Here is a 16,625-nt window from a genome sequence, read left to right as displayed (position 1 = left end):
TCATGTACACCTGGTGTAAATGATAACTATGAAAGTACAACACTAAAAATGTGTTTCCAGTATGATGTTTAACTTTGTTTAAGAAGGAACTGCAGATGCTGGAGAATCGAAGGTTACACAAAAAAGCTGGAGAAACTCAGCGGATGCAGCAGCATCTATGGAGCGAAGGAAATAGGCAACGTTTCGGCCCGAAACGTTGCCTATTTCCTTCGCTCCATAGATGCTGCTGCACCCGCTGAGTTTTGCCAGCTTTTTTGTGTAACCTGATGTTTAACTTTGTTGATCTGAATAATGTTAGTCCCTATTTGCTCATTAAAAACTTGCTATTATTCACCCTTTTATTCTGAAACCATACTTTTGAAAGAGCCAGCTCTTTATCAGGCATCTCCATAGTTAGTATACTGCAGCCTCGTTGCTTAATGGCTTGTCGCACTTGCGCGATTTTCTTCGGCGACTTGCCGGCACCCGTCATTAGCCGCAGCAGGTCGCCGAAAAATTTCAACCAGCGGCGACCAGAAAAAGATACGATCCTTGGGCGACTACTCACAACTATTCAGGCGACATGTCTCGGGGTGATGCACGTTTGGTTGTGATTAGTCGTCTAAAGAGTCGACTGCTGCGAAACAAATTGTGGTGAAAGCAAGCCACAAAATATTGCTTAATTCTCAATATCTTTGTCTATTGTCCAAAAGTCTGCAATTTTCCTCATGGCACCCTGAGGAAATACACCAAATGATGTGAAATTAACCGTGACACCACAGGGATAATGGTGTTACTGCACATAGCTTGAAATGGGAAATAAATTGTAGTTCTTGTTCCAGAAAGTGCGTGTTTAGCATTCGACTGGATTGGCCCAAGCTCTCTGCACTGATCTCAGTCAGTGCTCAAACAATCATGAGCATCTTGGTCGGCTTGGACGAGTTGGGCTGGAGAACCTGTTTCCGTATACTGAATACTGAACCTATGACTCTAAATCATTAATAAAGTCACTCCAAAACTAGGAACATTTTGGAATAATACTTCATTCTAATGTAGTGATTTTAGAAATATGGCAGAGAAATATGTCATGTTCCCGATGTTGGGGGGGGGAGTCCAGAACCAGGGGCCACACACAGTTTAAGAATAAGGAGTAAGCCATTTAGAACGGAGACGAGGAAACACTTTTTCTCACAGAGAGTGGTGAGTCTGTGGAATTCTCTGCCTGGTGGAGGCAGGTTCTCTGGATGCTTTCAAGCGAGAGCTAGATAGGGCTCTTAGAAATAGCGGAATCAGGGGATATGGGGAGAAGGCAGGAAAGGGATACTGATTGGGGATGATCAGCCATGATCACATTGAATGGCGGTGCTGGCTCGAAGGGCCAAATGGCCTATTCCGGCACCTATTTATTGTGTATTGTCTATTGTCTAAAATTGTGAAGATGGTTTATTCAAGATTGTTTTGTTTTTAATTCCTTTCATAGATACAGCAAATCAAGTTATTTTGGCCCTTTTCACCGGTGAAATGATACTTAAGATGTACAGTCTTGGATTACAAGCTTATTTTGTGTCACTCTTCAATCGCTTTGACTGCTTCATTGTCTGCGGGGGAATTCTCGAGACCATTCTAGTGGAGACCCAGATTATGTCTCCACTTGGTATCTCGGTGCTTCGCTGTGTAAGGCTTTTACGGATATTTAAAATCACAAGGTAAAAGTTTTACTTCCCTCTCTTTTTGAGATGTTTGTCAGAAATGTTTGCCAGAATGAAAAATGTAACTTTGGGAATCTTGTGTTAACCTGATTAACTTATGATCACTTACAATTGAATCTCCAAGGTAGACAAAAATGCTGGAGGAACTCAGTGGGTGAGTGTGGAGAGAAGATGGAGAGAAGAAATCGAAAGGTTGAACAAGTTAGGGCTTTATTCTTTGGAGCGCAGAAGGTTAAGGGGGGACTTGATAGAGGTTTTTAAAATGATGAGAGGGATAGACAGAGTTGACGTGGAAAAGCTTTTCCCACTGAGAGTAGGGAAGATTCAAACAAGGGGACATGACATGAGAATTAAGGGACTGAAGTTTAGGGGTAACATGAGGGGGAACTTCTTTACTCAGAGAGTGGTAGCTGTGTGGAATGAGCTTCCAGTGAAGGTGGTGGAGGCAGGTTCGTTTTTATCATTTAAAAATAAATTGGATAGTTATATGGATGGGAAGGGAATGGAGGGTTATGGTCTGAGCGCAGGTATATGGGACTAGGGGAGATTATGTGTTCGGCACGGACTAGAAGGGTCGAGATGGCCTGTTTCCGTGCTGTAATTGTTATATGGTTATATGGTTATATTATAAGAAATAGGCGACATTTCGGGTCGAGACCCTTCTTCGGACTGATGTCGGGGGGGGGGGGGGGGGGGGGGGGGGGGGGGGGGGGGGGGGGGGGAAGAAAAATAAAGGAAGAGGTGGAGACAGTGGGCTAAGGCAGAGCTGGGAAGGGGGAGGGGAAAGAGAGAGAAAGCAAGGACTACCTGAAATTAGAGAAGTCAATGTTCATACCACTGGGGTGTAAACTACCCAAGCGAAATATGAGGTGCTGTTCCTCCAATTTGTGCTGGGCCTCACTCTGGCAATGGGGGAAGCTCAGGACAGAAAGGTCAGATTCGGAATGGGAGGGAGAGTTGAAGTGCTGAGCCACCGGGAGATCAGGTTGGTTAGTGCGAACTGAGCGGAGGTGTTGGGCGAACCTGCTCTTGGTCTCACCGATGTAGAGAAGTTGACACCTGGAACAGTGGATGCAGTAGATGAGGTTGGAGGAGGTGCAGATGAACCTCTGCCTCACCTGGAAAGACTGTTTGGGTCCTTGGATGGAGTAGAGGGGAGAGGTAAAGGGGCAAGTGTAGCATTTCCTGCGGTTGCAAGGGAAAGAACCCAGGGAGAGGATGGTTTGGGTCGGAGTGGACAAATTGACCAGGGAAATTTCCAACGTCACTCACTGGATATAAATCATTACTTATTTTGTCCAGACCATAAATTAAAAATGAATCTTGTGAAAAATTAGGCAGAATTAATACATAATTTGCAGCTACATTGAATTTCTTTGAGATTTTGGGTTAGATTTTTCATATTTCGACAGGAATGGACAAAAATCAGGCAACTACAGATTTAAAATGACCATACTTTGAAAAAAATGATCAAACTCTCAAAACAAACATATTTACCACGTATGGATGGCGTAACATATTCTATATTAAGACATAAAAACTCAGTTGCATCAACATTTGTTTTGAGAGCAGAATAATGGAAAAATTAATTTAAATTAATTTATAGATTTCGGGAATTATATAACGCCTTTAATAAAACAAAACAGCTAAATGTAACCACACGAGACTGGCAAATAAATTGTAACTCAGCTTGTAAGGAAACGCCAGGGAGGTAAAACTAGATTTAAAAATAACTCTTTTTGTAGGTAGTGAAAGGCAGGGTGTCAGAGATATTTAACGGGGCGAGAGAGGGGGGGGGGGGATGAAAGGGGGGGGGGTAGAAGGGGGGGTAGAAGGAGGGGGTGTGAAGGGGGGGTTAGAGGGGGGGTGAAGGGGGAAGGGGGGTTGAAGGGGTGGGTGAAGGAGGGGTGGGGTGAAGGGGGGTAGAAGGGGGGGGGTGGGGGGAGAAGGGGGGGGGGTGGGGGGGTGGGGGAGGGGGGTAGGGTAAAGAAGGGGAGGTGGAGGGGTAGGAGGGGGAAGGATAACAACCGAGCTAGGAAAATGAAAACAAAGCCACTAAAACCAGGAGTGATTAAGACGCCAGATTTAAAGATATGTAGACATATTGAAGTTTATCTTCATCTATCTTCAATATATCTACATTGAGATTAAAAACCATGAAGTGATAAGGTGTTGCTTAACCATCAACCAATATGGTTCAATAAACTCAAGGAACATCATGTGATTTAGAACAAGTGCAGCAACGATTAGGTAACTTCACGTGTCGTATAAACTCATGTAAACTGGTAACAGACACAAAACGCTGGAGTAACACAGCGGGTGAGGCAGCATCTCTGGAGAGAAGGAATGGGCGACATTTCGGGTCAAGACCCTTCTTCAGACTGAGAGTCATGGGAGGGGGCGGGACAAAGATGTTCCACATCTGTGTTCTACATTCTATCTTTGTCCCGCCCCCTCCCCTGACGTCAGTCTGAAGAAGGGTCTCGACCCGAAACGTCACCCATTCCTTCTCTCCAGAGATGCTGCCTGTCCCACTGAGTTACTCCAGCATGTTGTGTCTACCTTCGATTTCTACCAGCATCTGCAGTTCTTTCTAACACAAGATAAACAGGTGTGTATTGGGATCATCAGGTTTATGCCCCTGTCCCACTTAGGAAACCTGAACGGAAACCTCTGGAGACTTTGCGCCCCACCCAAGGTTTCCGTGCGGTTCCCGGAGGTTTTTAAGGAGTTAAGGGGTTCTTAAGGGGTTGGACAGGCTAGGTGCAGGAAGATTGTTCCCGATGTTGCGGAAGTCCAGGACAAGGGGTCACAGTTTAAGGATAAGGGGGAAATCCTTTAAAACCGAGATGAGAAGAACTTTTTTCACACAGAGAGTGGTGAATCTCTGGAACTCTCTGCCACAGAGGGTAGTTGAGGCCAGTTCATTGGCTATATTTAAGAGGGAGTTAGATGTGGCCCTTCTGGCTAAGGGTATCAGGGGGTATGGAGAGAAGGCAGGTACGAGATACTGAGTTGGATGATCAGCCATGATCATATTGAATGGCGGTGCAGGCTCGAAGGGCCGAATGGCCTACTCCTGCACCTAATTTCTATGTTTCTATGTTTATCAGTCTCCCTACCTGCTTCCACTACCTGCAACCTCCGGCAACCACCTGCAACCTCCGGGAACCACACGGAAACCTTGGATGGGGCGCAAAGTCTCCAGAGGTTTCCGTTCAGGTTTCCTAAGTGGGACAGGGGCATTACAAAGTAATGGATGAGAGTTTGAGCTGAGGACTTTCACAGGTCCATTCTGCAATATTGTAGAAAGTATTGGAAAATATCGTTGTGATGTTGTGAATAAGAGTTTAATTACATCCTTTGTTTCTATATTTAGATACTGGAATTCCTTGAGTAATCTGGTGGCTTCTCTATTGAACTCTGTCCGATCCATTGCCTCGTTGTTACTGCTCCTCTTCCTTTTCATCATCATTTTCTCTCTCCTGGGCATGCAACTTTTTGGAGGAAAGTTCAATTTTGATGAGATGAAACCAAAACGGAGTACATTTGATAACTTTCCTCAGTCACTTCTTACTGTCTTCCAGGTATGTTATGGTTCCTTCAACACAATACTGTGTCATCAAACCGAAATGGAAAATGATAACCAACTTGTAGAATGGTAAATTATGAATTAAAAAAAAAAACATATTGTTAACTCCACAATGCTAACGTTGAAACAATTAATGAAACCGATCCTGGCCTCTCTCCACTGGCTCCCTGTGCGGTTCCGTACACATTTCAAGACCCTCCTCTATGTCTACAAAGCCCTCAATGGGCTTTCTCCCTCCTGCATTAAAAGTCTTCTCACCCACCACTCCACCTCCAGGTCCCTCAGATCGGCCGACTTGGGGCTGCTGAATACCCCGCGGTCTAGGCATAAGCTCAGGGACGACCGTGCCTTTGCGGTTGCAGCTCCTAGACTGTGGAACAGCATCCCCATTCCCATCAGAATTGCCCCCTCCATCGACTCAATTAAGTCGAGACTAAAAACTTATCTATACTCCCAAGCCTTTCCTGACGTCCACTGAGTGAGGGCTATATGTATATATGTATGGAGTCTGTTTTGTTGTGCTATTACAATAACAAATGTTGGCCAATGAGAGTTGTTTTTCTAAATGTGCTATAGAAATAAATGTGACTTGACTTGACTTGAAACACTTTTCCATGACAATCTCTGTTCCTTGTTGTATGTATTTGTTTCCCGAACATATATGCCTACGTCGTTGTGCATCTAATAAGTATTTAAGAAGGAACTGCAGATGCTGGAAAGTCGAAGGTAGACAAAAATGCTGGAGAAACTCAGCGGGTGCAGCAGCAGCGTCTATGGAGCAAAGGAAATAGGCAACGTTTCGGGCCGAAACCCTTCTTCAGATTAATAAGTGTTGGACAGCACTGAATGGGGGTTACATTTTGGCACAAATGGCAGGCTGGTCAAGGTGCATGGCAAGGATTAATGGTGGATTGGGCATTTGGATGCAGACCTGTCCTACTCCAGACAGAGGGTCGTGGTGGAAGTTTGTTATTCTGCCTGGGGCTTTGTTACCACTGGGGATCTTTTGGGGATCTGTGCCGGGATCTCTGTTGTTCGTGATCTGTGTACATGACTTGGACGTAAATGGATTGGTTAGTGAGCTGGCAGACAACGTCAAATTGATGAAGGCAAGGACAATGAGGATGGTTGCAAAGTAGACCAGCTACAGAGTATACCAAAGTAGACCAGCTACAGAAATGAGTGGGAGAAGGCAGGGAGAGTTTAATCTGAGGTGTTGAACACTGAGAAATCGAATACATGGGGAAAGTGTACATTTAATGGCATTTAAGACCCTTAAGAGCATTGATATACAGATGAACTGCAGATGCTGGAAAATCGAAGGTAGACAAAATTGCTAGAGAAACTCAGCGGGTGCGGCAGCATCTATGGAGCATCCGGGTCCAAGTGTACAAGCCCAGCTGCTCCATTTTCTCAGCATCTCTCCTGGGAATTAACCTTGTAAACCTACGCTGCACTCCCTCAATAGCAAGATTAAACCAGCATCGGCAGTTCCTTCATACACACACCATTGTTGTCTACGGCAGGCCACCATCACAAGAAGGATGTGGAGGCTTTGAAGAGGATTACCAGAATGCCAGCTGGATTAAAGGGTGTTAGCTCTAAGGAGAAGTTGGACAATGTCAAGAAATGTCAAAGGATAGAGAGCATGGCAGAGGAGATTAGTTTAACCTGGCATCATGTCCACCAGGGGCATTGTAGGCCAAAGGACCTGTTCCTGTTCTGTCCTGTTCTATGTTCTATGTTCACGCTGGAGCGCTATTGCGGAGCGGGCGATGCCTTGTCTGGGTCGCCGCGCTGGAACTCCAGTATGCTGGGACCGCCGATAATAACATCATGGAGCCGGGGTTCTGTGGAGCGGCCAGCTGCGGCGCCGAGATCGCCAGTGTGTGGGGCTCCGTTCGGCGTGGTCTGTTGGCTTGGAAGCCGTGGTCTCCGGTAGGAGGGCGGCCGTTCCTGGCACCCCAAGCTGCTGAGGGTTCTCCCGACGTCGGAATACCATCACCCGGCGAGAACGGCCGGGAACATCGGGCCCCCGTAGCGGCGACTGTGGAGGCCTCATAGGCCCGACTTTGGGTGGACAAGAGGATGGGGACTGGACTTTGTGCCTTCCCCCACAGTGGGAACCATTGTGGGGGGATGTTTTTATGTTCTAATGTTAAAGTTCTTGAATGCTATGTTGTATTTTTATTAGTGTGCTGCAGGAATATCTGAATTGCCCCTCGGGGACAAATAAAGTGTTTTGTATTGTATTGTATTGTATGTTCAGTTAGTCGGAGAGCAATGCTACCAAGTCTCCAGGTGTGTACCATGTTGATTCTCGTTCCCACTTCCAATCTGTACTTTCTGCCTTCAGCCTTCTACGCTCGTTTGATGAAGTTCAATGTCAAATTGAAGAGCAAGACCTCTTATTCTAAATATGTACCTTCCAATGTAAACACCGATTTCAATAACTTCCGATTATCAGCAATTCCAGCTATTGCATTTCACATTCTGTAATTCAGTTTTATCTTATGGTAATTTCATAATGTGGTTCCTGTAATTCAAACCTGGCTTTTTGTAATTCATCGATCATCACCACCTTTATTATCTTGCGCTGTTTGTTACTCCTTTCGTCATTTAAGCGCCCAGCCTTCTGATTTATCACAAACCTTCCCTCTCATTCCATCCTCACATTCATTCCTTTGCTGCCTCTCAAAACTGGGTTTATTGTCAACAGTTCGAATGAAAAGTCGTTCATTTCAAACATTAAAGGAAGACAAAAATGCTGGAGAAACTCAGCGGGTGAGGCAGCGTCTATGGAGCGAAGGAATAGGTGACGTTTCGGGTCGAGACCCTTCCGGGTCTCGACCCGAAACGTCACCTATTCCTTTGCTCCCTTCGCTCCATAGACGCTGCCTCACCCGCTGAGTTTCTCCAGCATTTTTATCTACCTTCGATTTTTCCAGCACCTGCGGTTCTTTCTTCAACATTTAAAACATTGCTCTGTATTCACCTTCTCTAATACATAGAAACATAAAGAAACATAGAAATTAGGTGCAGGAGTAGGCCATTCGGCCCTTCGAGACTGCACCGCCATTCAATATGATCATGGCTGATCATCCAACTCAGTATCCCGTACCTGCCTTCTCTCCATACCCCCTGATCCCTTTAGCCACAAGGGCCACATCTAACTCCCTCTTAAACATAGCCAATGAACTGGCCTCAACTACCCTCTGTGGCAGAGAGTTCCAGAGATTCACCACTCTCTGTGTGAAAAAAGTTCTCCTCATCTCGGTTCTAAAGGATTTCCCCCTTATCCTTAAGCTGTGACCCCTTGTCCTGGACTTCCCTAACATCGGGAACAATCTTCCTGCATCTAGCCTGTCCAACCCCTTAAGAATTTTGTAAGTTTCTATAAGATCCCCTCTCAATCTCCTAAATTCTAGAGAGTATAAACCAAGTCATCCAGTCTTTCTTCATAAGATAGTCCTGACATCCCAGGAATCAGTCTGGTGAACCTTCTCTGCACTCCCTCTATAGCAATAATGTCCTTCCTCAGATTTGGAGACCAAAAACTGTACGCAATACTCCAGGTGTGGTCTCACCAAGACCCTGTACAACTGCAGTAGAACCTCCCTGCTCCTATACTCAAATCCTTTTGCAATGAAAGCTAACATACCATTCGCTTTCTTTACTGCCTGCTGCACCTGCATGCCTACCTTCAATGACTGGTGTACCATGACACCCAGGTCTCGCTGCATCTCCCCCTTTCCCAATCGGCCACCATTTAGATAATAGTCTGCTTTCCCGTTTTTTGCCACCAAAATGGATAACCTCACATTTATCCCCATTAAACTGCATCTGCCAAACATTTGCCCACTCACCCAGCCTATCCAAGTCACCTTGCAGTCTCCTAGCATCCTCCTCACAGCTAACACTGCCCCCCAGCTTAGTGTCATCCGCAAACTTGGAGATATTGCCTTCAATTCCCTCGTCCAGATCATTAATATATATTGTAAATAGTTGGGGTCCCAGCACTGGGCCTTGCGGTACCCCACTAGCCACTGCCTGCCATTGTGAAAAGGACCCGTTTACTCCTACTCTTTGCTTCCTGTTTGCCAGCCAGTTCTCTATCCACATCAATACTGAACCCCCAATGCCATGTGCTTTAAGTTTGTATACTAATCTCTTATGTGGGACCTTGTCGAAAGCCTGCTGGAAGTCCAATCAGCGGGTGAGGCAGCGTCCCATATCCAGCTACTAGGAACATCCTCGAAAAATTCTATAAGATCGAGACCCGAAACCTTTCCTAAATCCTTGCTCCATTTGTCCAATGATTTCACCCGCTCCAAATGTGCTCCAGCCCATTTTTAATCTACCTTCAGCAGTTTCCCACCACCTGCGGTTAGACTAAATGGGTCTGTAAAAACATTTTCTCTCTATTCAAAAAGTCTCTAATGCTGTGAAGACCTTTTGGTATTTCCAACGCTTTCCGTTCTATGTATGCATGTATAAAAGTTTTATAATTCAACTTTTTCCTGTTTTCTCCAGATCCTGACTGGTGAAGACTGGAACTCAGTGATGTATGATGGGATAAGGGCCTATGGAGGACCAGCTTTCCCTGGGATGTTGGTCTGCATTTATTTCATCATTCTCTTCATCTGTGGGAACTGTATTCTTTTGCTCCTTTAACAGCATTTCGGATTCAAGGCTTTTATAAGATTTTAAGGACCGAATACATTAACATTAATTGAACGCTGGAGTTCACCATTGGTTGAGGTCACAGTAGATCTGGAATCAATTCCCTTATGGGCCTGTTCCACTTACGCAAATTTTTTTGGCGACTGCCGGCACCCGTCATAGGTAGTTGCAGGTCGCCAAAAATTTTCAACATGTTGAAAATTCAGCGGTGACCAGAAAGAGGCTACGACTCTTTGGGCAACTGAGGAGACTACATAGAAACATAGAAAATAGGTCCAGGAGGAGGCCATTCGGCCCTTCGAGACAGCACCGCCATTCATTGTGATCATGGCTGATCGTCCCCTATCAATAACCCGTGCCTGCCTTCTCCCCATATCCCTTGACTCCACTAGCCCCTAGAGCTCTATCTAACTCTCTCTTAAATCCATCCAGTGACTTGGCCTCCACTGCCCTCTGTGGCAGGGAATTCCATAAATTCACAACTCTCTGGGTGAAAGAGTTTTTTCTCACCTCAGTCTTAAATGACCTCCCCTTTATTGTAAGACTGTGTGGCCCCTGGTTCTGGACTCGCCCAACATAGGGAACATTTTTCGCGGGGTGAAGCCTGTATGTTCGTGAGTTGGCGCCCAAAGAGTCTTACCTTGTTCTGGTCGCCGTTGGATTTTCAACATGTTGAAAATTTTCGGCGACCTGTAATGACCTATGGCGAGTGCCGGCAGTCGCTGAAAAAGTCGCGCAAGTGGGACAGGCCCGTTAGTTTTTAAAAGATGATCAATTTCAGTACATTAATGTGCAACACATGTTCATTTTGAAGTTCTAAAGATTCACAAAACTATATACAATGATAAGTTATCTAGTGGCAAACTTTGTCATGGTTTGCCACTATCTGCTGAACCTGATCTCACCTTCAGCTAAGTGTTGGAGTGAACATTGTGAATGAAGGCAGCTCTGATGCAGAAACATTAGCAAACACTAAACCATTGAGTACATTTCAATTAATTTAATCAATGAAAACATTTGAAAATTACCTGAAAGTTTCCTTACTGCCTCCCACTGTTGAATTTCATATGGGATTTGTGAACTAGTGTCAGATCTAAATTGCCACAAGGGCAATGGATAGAGTTCTCAGTCTCATTGTTCTTGTTTCACCACTGGACCTCAGCTTTAAATATATTTAAGACCAGAGTATGCCAATTATTTTTGTGGAAATTTTGGACCAACATTTTACTCTGCTTTCACAAATTAGCAATCAGTAAAATAATTTTAGAATTGTTTAATACCTTAACAAGTGCAGACCCGTTGGGTCTGCTCCCCAACGCAGCCGTTCCTCCAAGTCAAGCCGTTTCCGTAGTCAGTAGTGTGCGGCTGTTTTTAAATGGCGTCTTTGAGGCGAGAGGCGGGCGCCAGCAGCCGTTATGGTCACTGGCCAGCAGGAGGCGACAAAATGTGTAAGTGGGGGGGGGGGAGGGGAGAAGGATTTTATTAAAAATGTGTACATAAACACCACAAAATTTAATGAGGACTGGATACTTGGAATGAAAAGTGAAATCTCTACCGAAATTGAAAAAAATGTCGGTGTTTCTGGGTCTGGCGTTGGCGTAGCAACGAATCAAAGGCTGGCAACCACAAGTCAGGCAGAAACACAGCCAGCCAGCCACCACAGAGTTTTAATATTATATAGATAGATAGACATATGGTGTGATGTATAATTTTTTTTTCATCAGTATTAATTATCCATTTTGATAAGCACATCTCTCTCTGTCTTCTTCAATACCAAATTCATCGACTCTATATTTGCCTTGACTCTACCTGCAAACAGACATACTTCTAAATGTATTTTTAGCCATTGCTGTGGACAATCTGGCAGATGCTGAGAGTTTGACATCTGCCCAGAAGGAGGAGGAGGAAGAAAAGGAACGCAGAAAACTGGCAAGGTGATACCTTGTTCTCATTTTGCGTTTTGCTGGCCTATTTTAGACTTTTGGTTTTCATCCAACTATGAAAAATTAATTCTTATTAAATTCAATTACCATCTTCTTAAACTTATATTTCAAGTAGCAAATGATCAAACCATTTGCAGTTGCTCCATCCCGACTTCCTCCAGCAAGTTGGTGTTTGAAATAGAAGGAAGGGGATAACAGTCAGTAAAGTAGGCTGTTAATTTAAGATGAATATCAAAGATTTTCCTGGGAAGAGAAAAATGGTGACAAGATTGGAACATTTATTTCCCATACATTATTGCCATTCACAGCAGTTCTTATGGTGTTAGCAATCCTAAAATGTGCAAATCCCTGCCCTCTGCACAAACTCCTCAGCAACACATTCAGATCCCCTATCTCCCTGTTCCTACCCTCACTAGCATGAGTTACTGGGACAAAACCCAGAGATAAGCACCCTAGAAGTCCTGCTTTTCAGCCTCCTACCTAGTTCTCTATACATAGAAACATGGAAAATAGGTGCAGGAGTAGGCCATTCGGCCCTTCGAGCCTGCACCGCCATTCAATATGATCATGGCTGATCATCCAACTCAATATCCTGTACCTGCCTTCTCTCCATACCCCCTGATCCCTTTAGCCACAAGGGCCACATCTAACTCCCTCTTAAATATAGGCGCGTTGCAGAGCCTCCTTCCTCTTCTTATCCATGTCATTTGTGCCCATATGCACAACTACTTCCAGCTGTTCACCTTCCCATTCGAGGATGTTCTGAAGTCAGTCTGAGACGTCCTGGACCCTGGCACCAGGGAGCCAACACACCATCCTGGAGTATCGCGTGTTTACGCAGAATCTCCTGCCCGCACGCCTGCCGATCGAGTCGCCCACCGTTGCGGCTGTGCCTAATGTCAGTCTTCCCCGTTGAGCCTCAGCACCGGGGCTGGAATCAAAGCCCTGGCTGCCACTCAACCTTGTCGTATCGTCTGCTCCAATAGCTCCCAAGAGGGTGCACCTGTTTTCAATAGGGGCTCCTACACTCCATGTTTACTTCTCTTCCTCATTGTCACCCATCTTCGCTCTTCCTGTATCCTCGGTGTGACAACCCCACTGTGGGTCTGGTCCAGGAAACTCTCGTTGCCCCGGATGATCCTGAGGTCACGCAGCTGCTGCTCCAGTTCCCTATCACGCTCGTTCAGGGGCCACACCTGGACACAATTTGTGCAGGTATAGTTGTCAGAAGCACCAGCGGTGTCCCTGACTTCCCACGTCCCTGCAGGAGTGACACTGTAACAACTTGGCTGCCATGACTCCAGTGGACACATCACAGTAGACACACTCACAGCGCTGAGTGAAACCTATTTCCTTCACTGCCGCTGATCGCCTCCTACAATAAGTCACTGAAATAAGTCATGGTTAAACACTGGAACACACCCAGAACCGATTCAAGAGTAGCCTAATGAGGAGAAAGCCTTCCTTCAGCCAATCCACTCCCTCGCTGGTCTGGCTGCTGCTCCTGTTCGACCTTCAAGGTGATCATCCGACATCTGGTATATTTGGTGATAAAATAAGAATTAACCTTCTGTGATATTAAAACCTATTTTGTCTACCTTCAGTATGTTTCTGATGTTGTTGCGGGATCACAGTGAATGGCGGTGCTGGCTCAAAGGGCCGAATGGCCTACGCCTGCACCTATTGTCTGTTGACTGATTAAACCATCCATTGTGGGTACGGCAGTAACATTTCGCACGCAGACACTAAGGAGCCCAAAATGTTACATGTCTCCATTGTATTAACCTTGTGTTTGAACAGAATTGGAGGAATCAGTCTTGCCTGGTGATGGGCAAGGGCAGGCAAAGAAATACATTGAGGTAGTGTCTCCAATTGTCATGAAGAGTGTGTAGCGTGACATAGAAACGCCCGCAGGTGTGCTCTAACCCATTCAATTCCTCCAGCAAGTTGTTTGTTGCTTGAAATAGATCTAGTGAAGGACTGAACAGGAGGGCAACGTGCAAAGGAACGTTGGGTGATGTCTCCTCCAGCATTTTCCTTCAGCATGGCCATACATAACTCTGCCTGTGATAATCAGCATGCTTTCATTGATTGGGAAAGAGCATGTACACGCAGGCTTTTCAGCAGCTATTCCCTGCATTAAGTCGTTTGAGATAGTAAATGACATCTTGTGAGGAGTTAAAGGCTTGTCCCACTGTACGAGCTAATTCAAGAGCTCTCCCGAGTTTTTAAAAAATCAAACTCGTGGTAAGGACGTAGAATGTCCGTTGCGGGTACGTCGGAGCTCGGGGACGTCTCTTAGCGGCTCGTAACGCTAACGGCAGGTACTCGGGAAAGGCAGTAAGCTTGTGAAGACTCGTGAACCCATTAGTTGTCTTCTCTAGTCTGTTTGGAATTTTTTTAATGATATATAATTCTTCCCCATCTTGGACAGGTCATCAGGAATGTTTTTTGATTGCATGACAAAAGAAAAAGTTTAACTGAGGTGCTGAACACAAAGTTTGTTATTTTGAAGGGGAAATGAAAGATTAAAACAAATCTACCCTCTGCCTTCTTGTTTCCTCATCTGTTGAAGTAAATTGATGAACTATTTCTTATGAGGAGACATAAATAGAAAAGAAAAAAGAATTCCATGAATTACATTTCTCGTGCTGGAGGTTGGCGGCATCCACTGTACAAATTCTACTTGTCGTTTTTTGCTGACTTTTGCTCACAAACATTGTTTTTTAGATACACCAGTCCGGCAAAAACGAAAGATATTGAGAAGCCACCCATTGAAGAGGAAAAGAAAGATGAAAAGATAGAACTGAAGACAATAACTGCAGATGGAGACGCGCCGCCTGCTACAAAGGTTCGTTTAAGAATATTGCAGATTTGGTGTTGAAAGACTATATATTAAAATGTGATACTTTCCCAATGCTATATGACATTCATTTGTCCGCTCAGTTTCTCCAGCATTTTTGTCTTCCTTTGGCAGCTAATGCTTTTTGTCTGGAATCCTTCATGAGAACTGAGAAAGAGAAAAAAACAAGTTAGCTTTCAGTAGCAGAGAAAGTGGATGAAAGTTCGAGGGAATAACTATTGATTATAAGTATAATTAAGTATCGCTATTGATAAATTGCATTGTGCATTTCAGTTTCCATTCTCAATATGTAAATATTCATTAAAAGGAAGTAACTGTATTCTCTCATTGAGCATTTGATGATGAAGTATAAAAGCAATTTCAAACCATTAAAACACCAAGAAAATTTGACTCTTGTCATTGACTTGATCTGCAATCATTATCTTTTACTGATAGTAACTTGAAGAATTTTTCTTTTGAGCATGTTCAGACTTATAAATCAAATAAATTATTTCTGAGGCTAATGCTCACTCTTGTGGCTAAGGGGATCAGGGGGTATGGAGAGAAGGCAGGTACAGGATACCGAGTTGGATGATCAGCCATGATCATATTGAATGGCGGTGCAGGCTCGAAGGGCCGAATGGCCTACTCCTGCACCTAATTTCTATGTTTCTATGTTTATATCAGAACAGAGCATAGTACAAGCAATTTCAATGTAAATCCAGAGAGTTCCTCCTGTATATTGCTTAAATATCTGGATCATATTGGGCAATATGGAAATTATATAATTTTAACAACTTTAGTTGTGTAATTTTTAGAACTTATAATCTGTGGAATTCTCTGCCACAGAATGTAGTTGAGGCCCCGTTCATTGGCTAGATTTAAGAAGGAGTTCGATGTGGCCCTTGTGGCTAAAGGGATCAGGGGGTATGGAGAGAAGGCAGGTACGGGATACTGAGTTGGATGATCAACCACGAGCACATTGAATGGCGGTGCAGGCTCGAAGGGCCGAATGGCCTACTCCTGCACCTAATTTCTATGTTTCTATGTCTATGTTAACTGGAAGAATGTACAAACTTTGGCTCAATAAGTATCCATCTAATTGTATGATCAATATTGTAGATTTTGCCACCATTACATCTACTGTAACTTATGCCGGCTTTTTGCACAGACGTCACCTGCCAAACATCTCCATTTAGGGGAGACATTTTACGGGATATTCTCATTTTTAAAAGGTAAAGATTGACAACTTGACCCAGATCCAACTATTCTTGAGTTGGCCGTTCCAGGGAGACCACAAACAACATTGCACCTTTTTTGATTTGCATCTTACCCACGGTTGGAGCTCAGCTGGAGAATTGGATGCACTTTGTTTTTGGCCCATCAGTTTAGTAATGGAGCCACCCACCAGAATAGAAAAATTAAGTGGCTTGCCTTTCTTTTCTTTACTTTAATAAATGTCATTTTAATTTATGTAAATTAAACAATTTTGAATAAATACATTTGATTCGATTATTTAATTTTATTTCAAGTGGCTTTTAAATGACTCCAATTATCAGAGACATTTGGAAACATTTGTAAATCTCTTTCACATCACTTGGTGTGTCACAATTCTACCTGGGCATTCAAGGGGCAGAACCTCAAGATCTTCTGCCTGAGGTCTAGTTGTTACTCTTGGAGTGCTTCTCTCTAGATCAATTGAACCTGTAAAGGGCCTGTCCCACTGTGTGAGGTAATTCAAGAGTCCTCCCAAGTTCTCCCCTGATCTGAGCTCGTGTAATGTACATAGCGGGTACATAGTGGCTCGTACGAGTAAAAAGTAACAATTTTTTCCATCACGAGTATTTTTTTACTCGTGGACTTTTTTTCACAGTGTT

At 44.3% G+C, this 16,625-nt stretch overlaps 1 protein-coding gene across 1 annotated transcript in view; it reads left to right on the top strand.

Moving 5' to 3' along the window:
* The window catches only part of cacna1c (calcium channel, voltage-dependent, L type, alpha 1C subunit), a 309,696-nt gene that overhangs the window by 163,893 nt on the left and 129,178 nt on the right, over nt 1-16,625 (top strand). The window contains exons 14-18 of the mRNA XM_055650124.1: nt 1,460-1,685; nt 5,068-5,275; nt 9,814-9,934; nt 11,783-11,897; nt 14,637-14,757. Of these exons, the coding sequence (XP_055506099.1) occupies nt 1,460-1,685; nt 5,068-5,275; nt 9,814-9,934; nt 11,783-11,897; nt 14,637-14,757 (791 nt within the window). The remainder of the gene's footprint in view (nt 1-1,459; nt 1,686-5,067; nt 5,276-9,813; nt 9,935-11,782; nt 11,898-14,636; nt 14,758-16,625) is intronic.

The sequence above is a fragment of the Leucoraja erinacea genome, chromosome 19 (genome assembly GCF_028641065.1).
Source record: "Leucoraja erinacea ecotype New England chromosome 19, Leri_hhj_1, whole genome shotgun sequence".
Classification (NCBI taxonomy): domain Eukaryota; kingdom Metazoa; phylum Chordata; class Chondrichthyes; order Rajiformes; family Rajidae; genus Leucoraja; species Leucoraja erinaceus.
The sequence above is the reverse complement of the archived record's forward strand: the minus strand, read 5'-3'. Positions and strand labels throughout refer to the sequence as shown.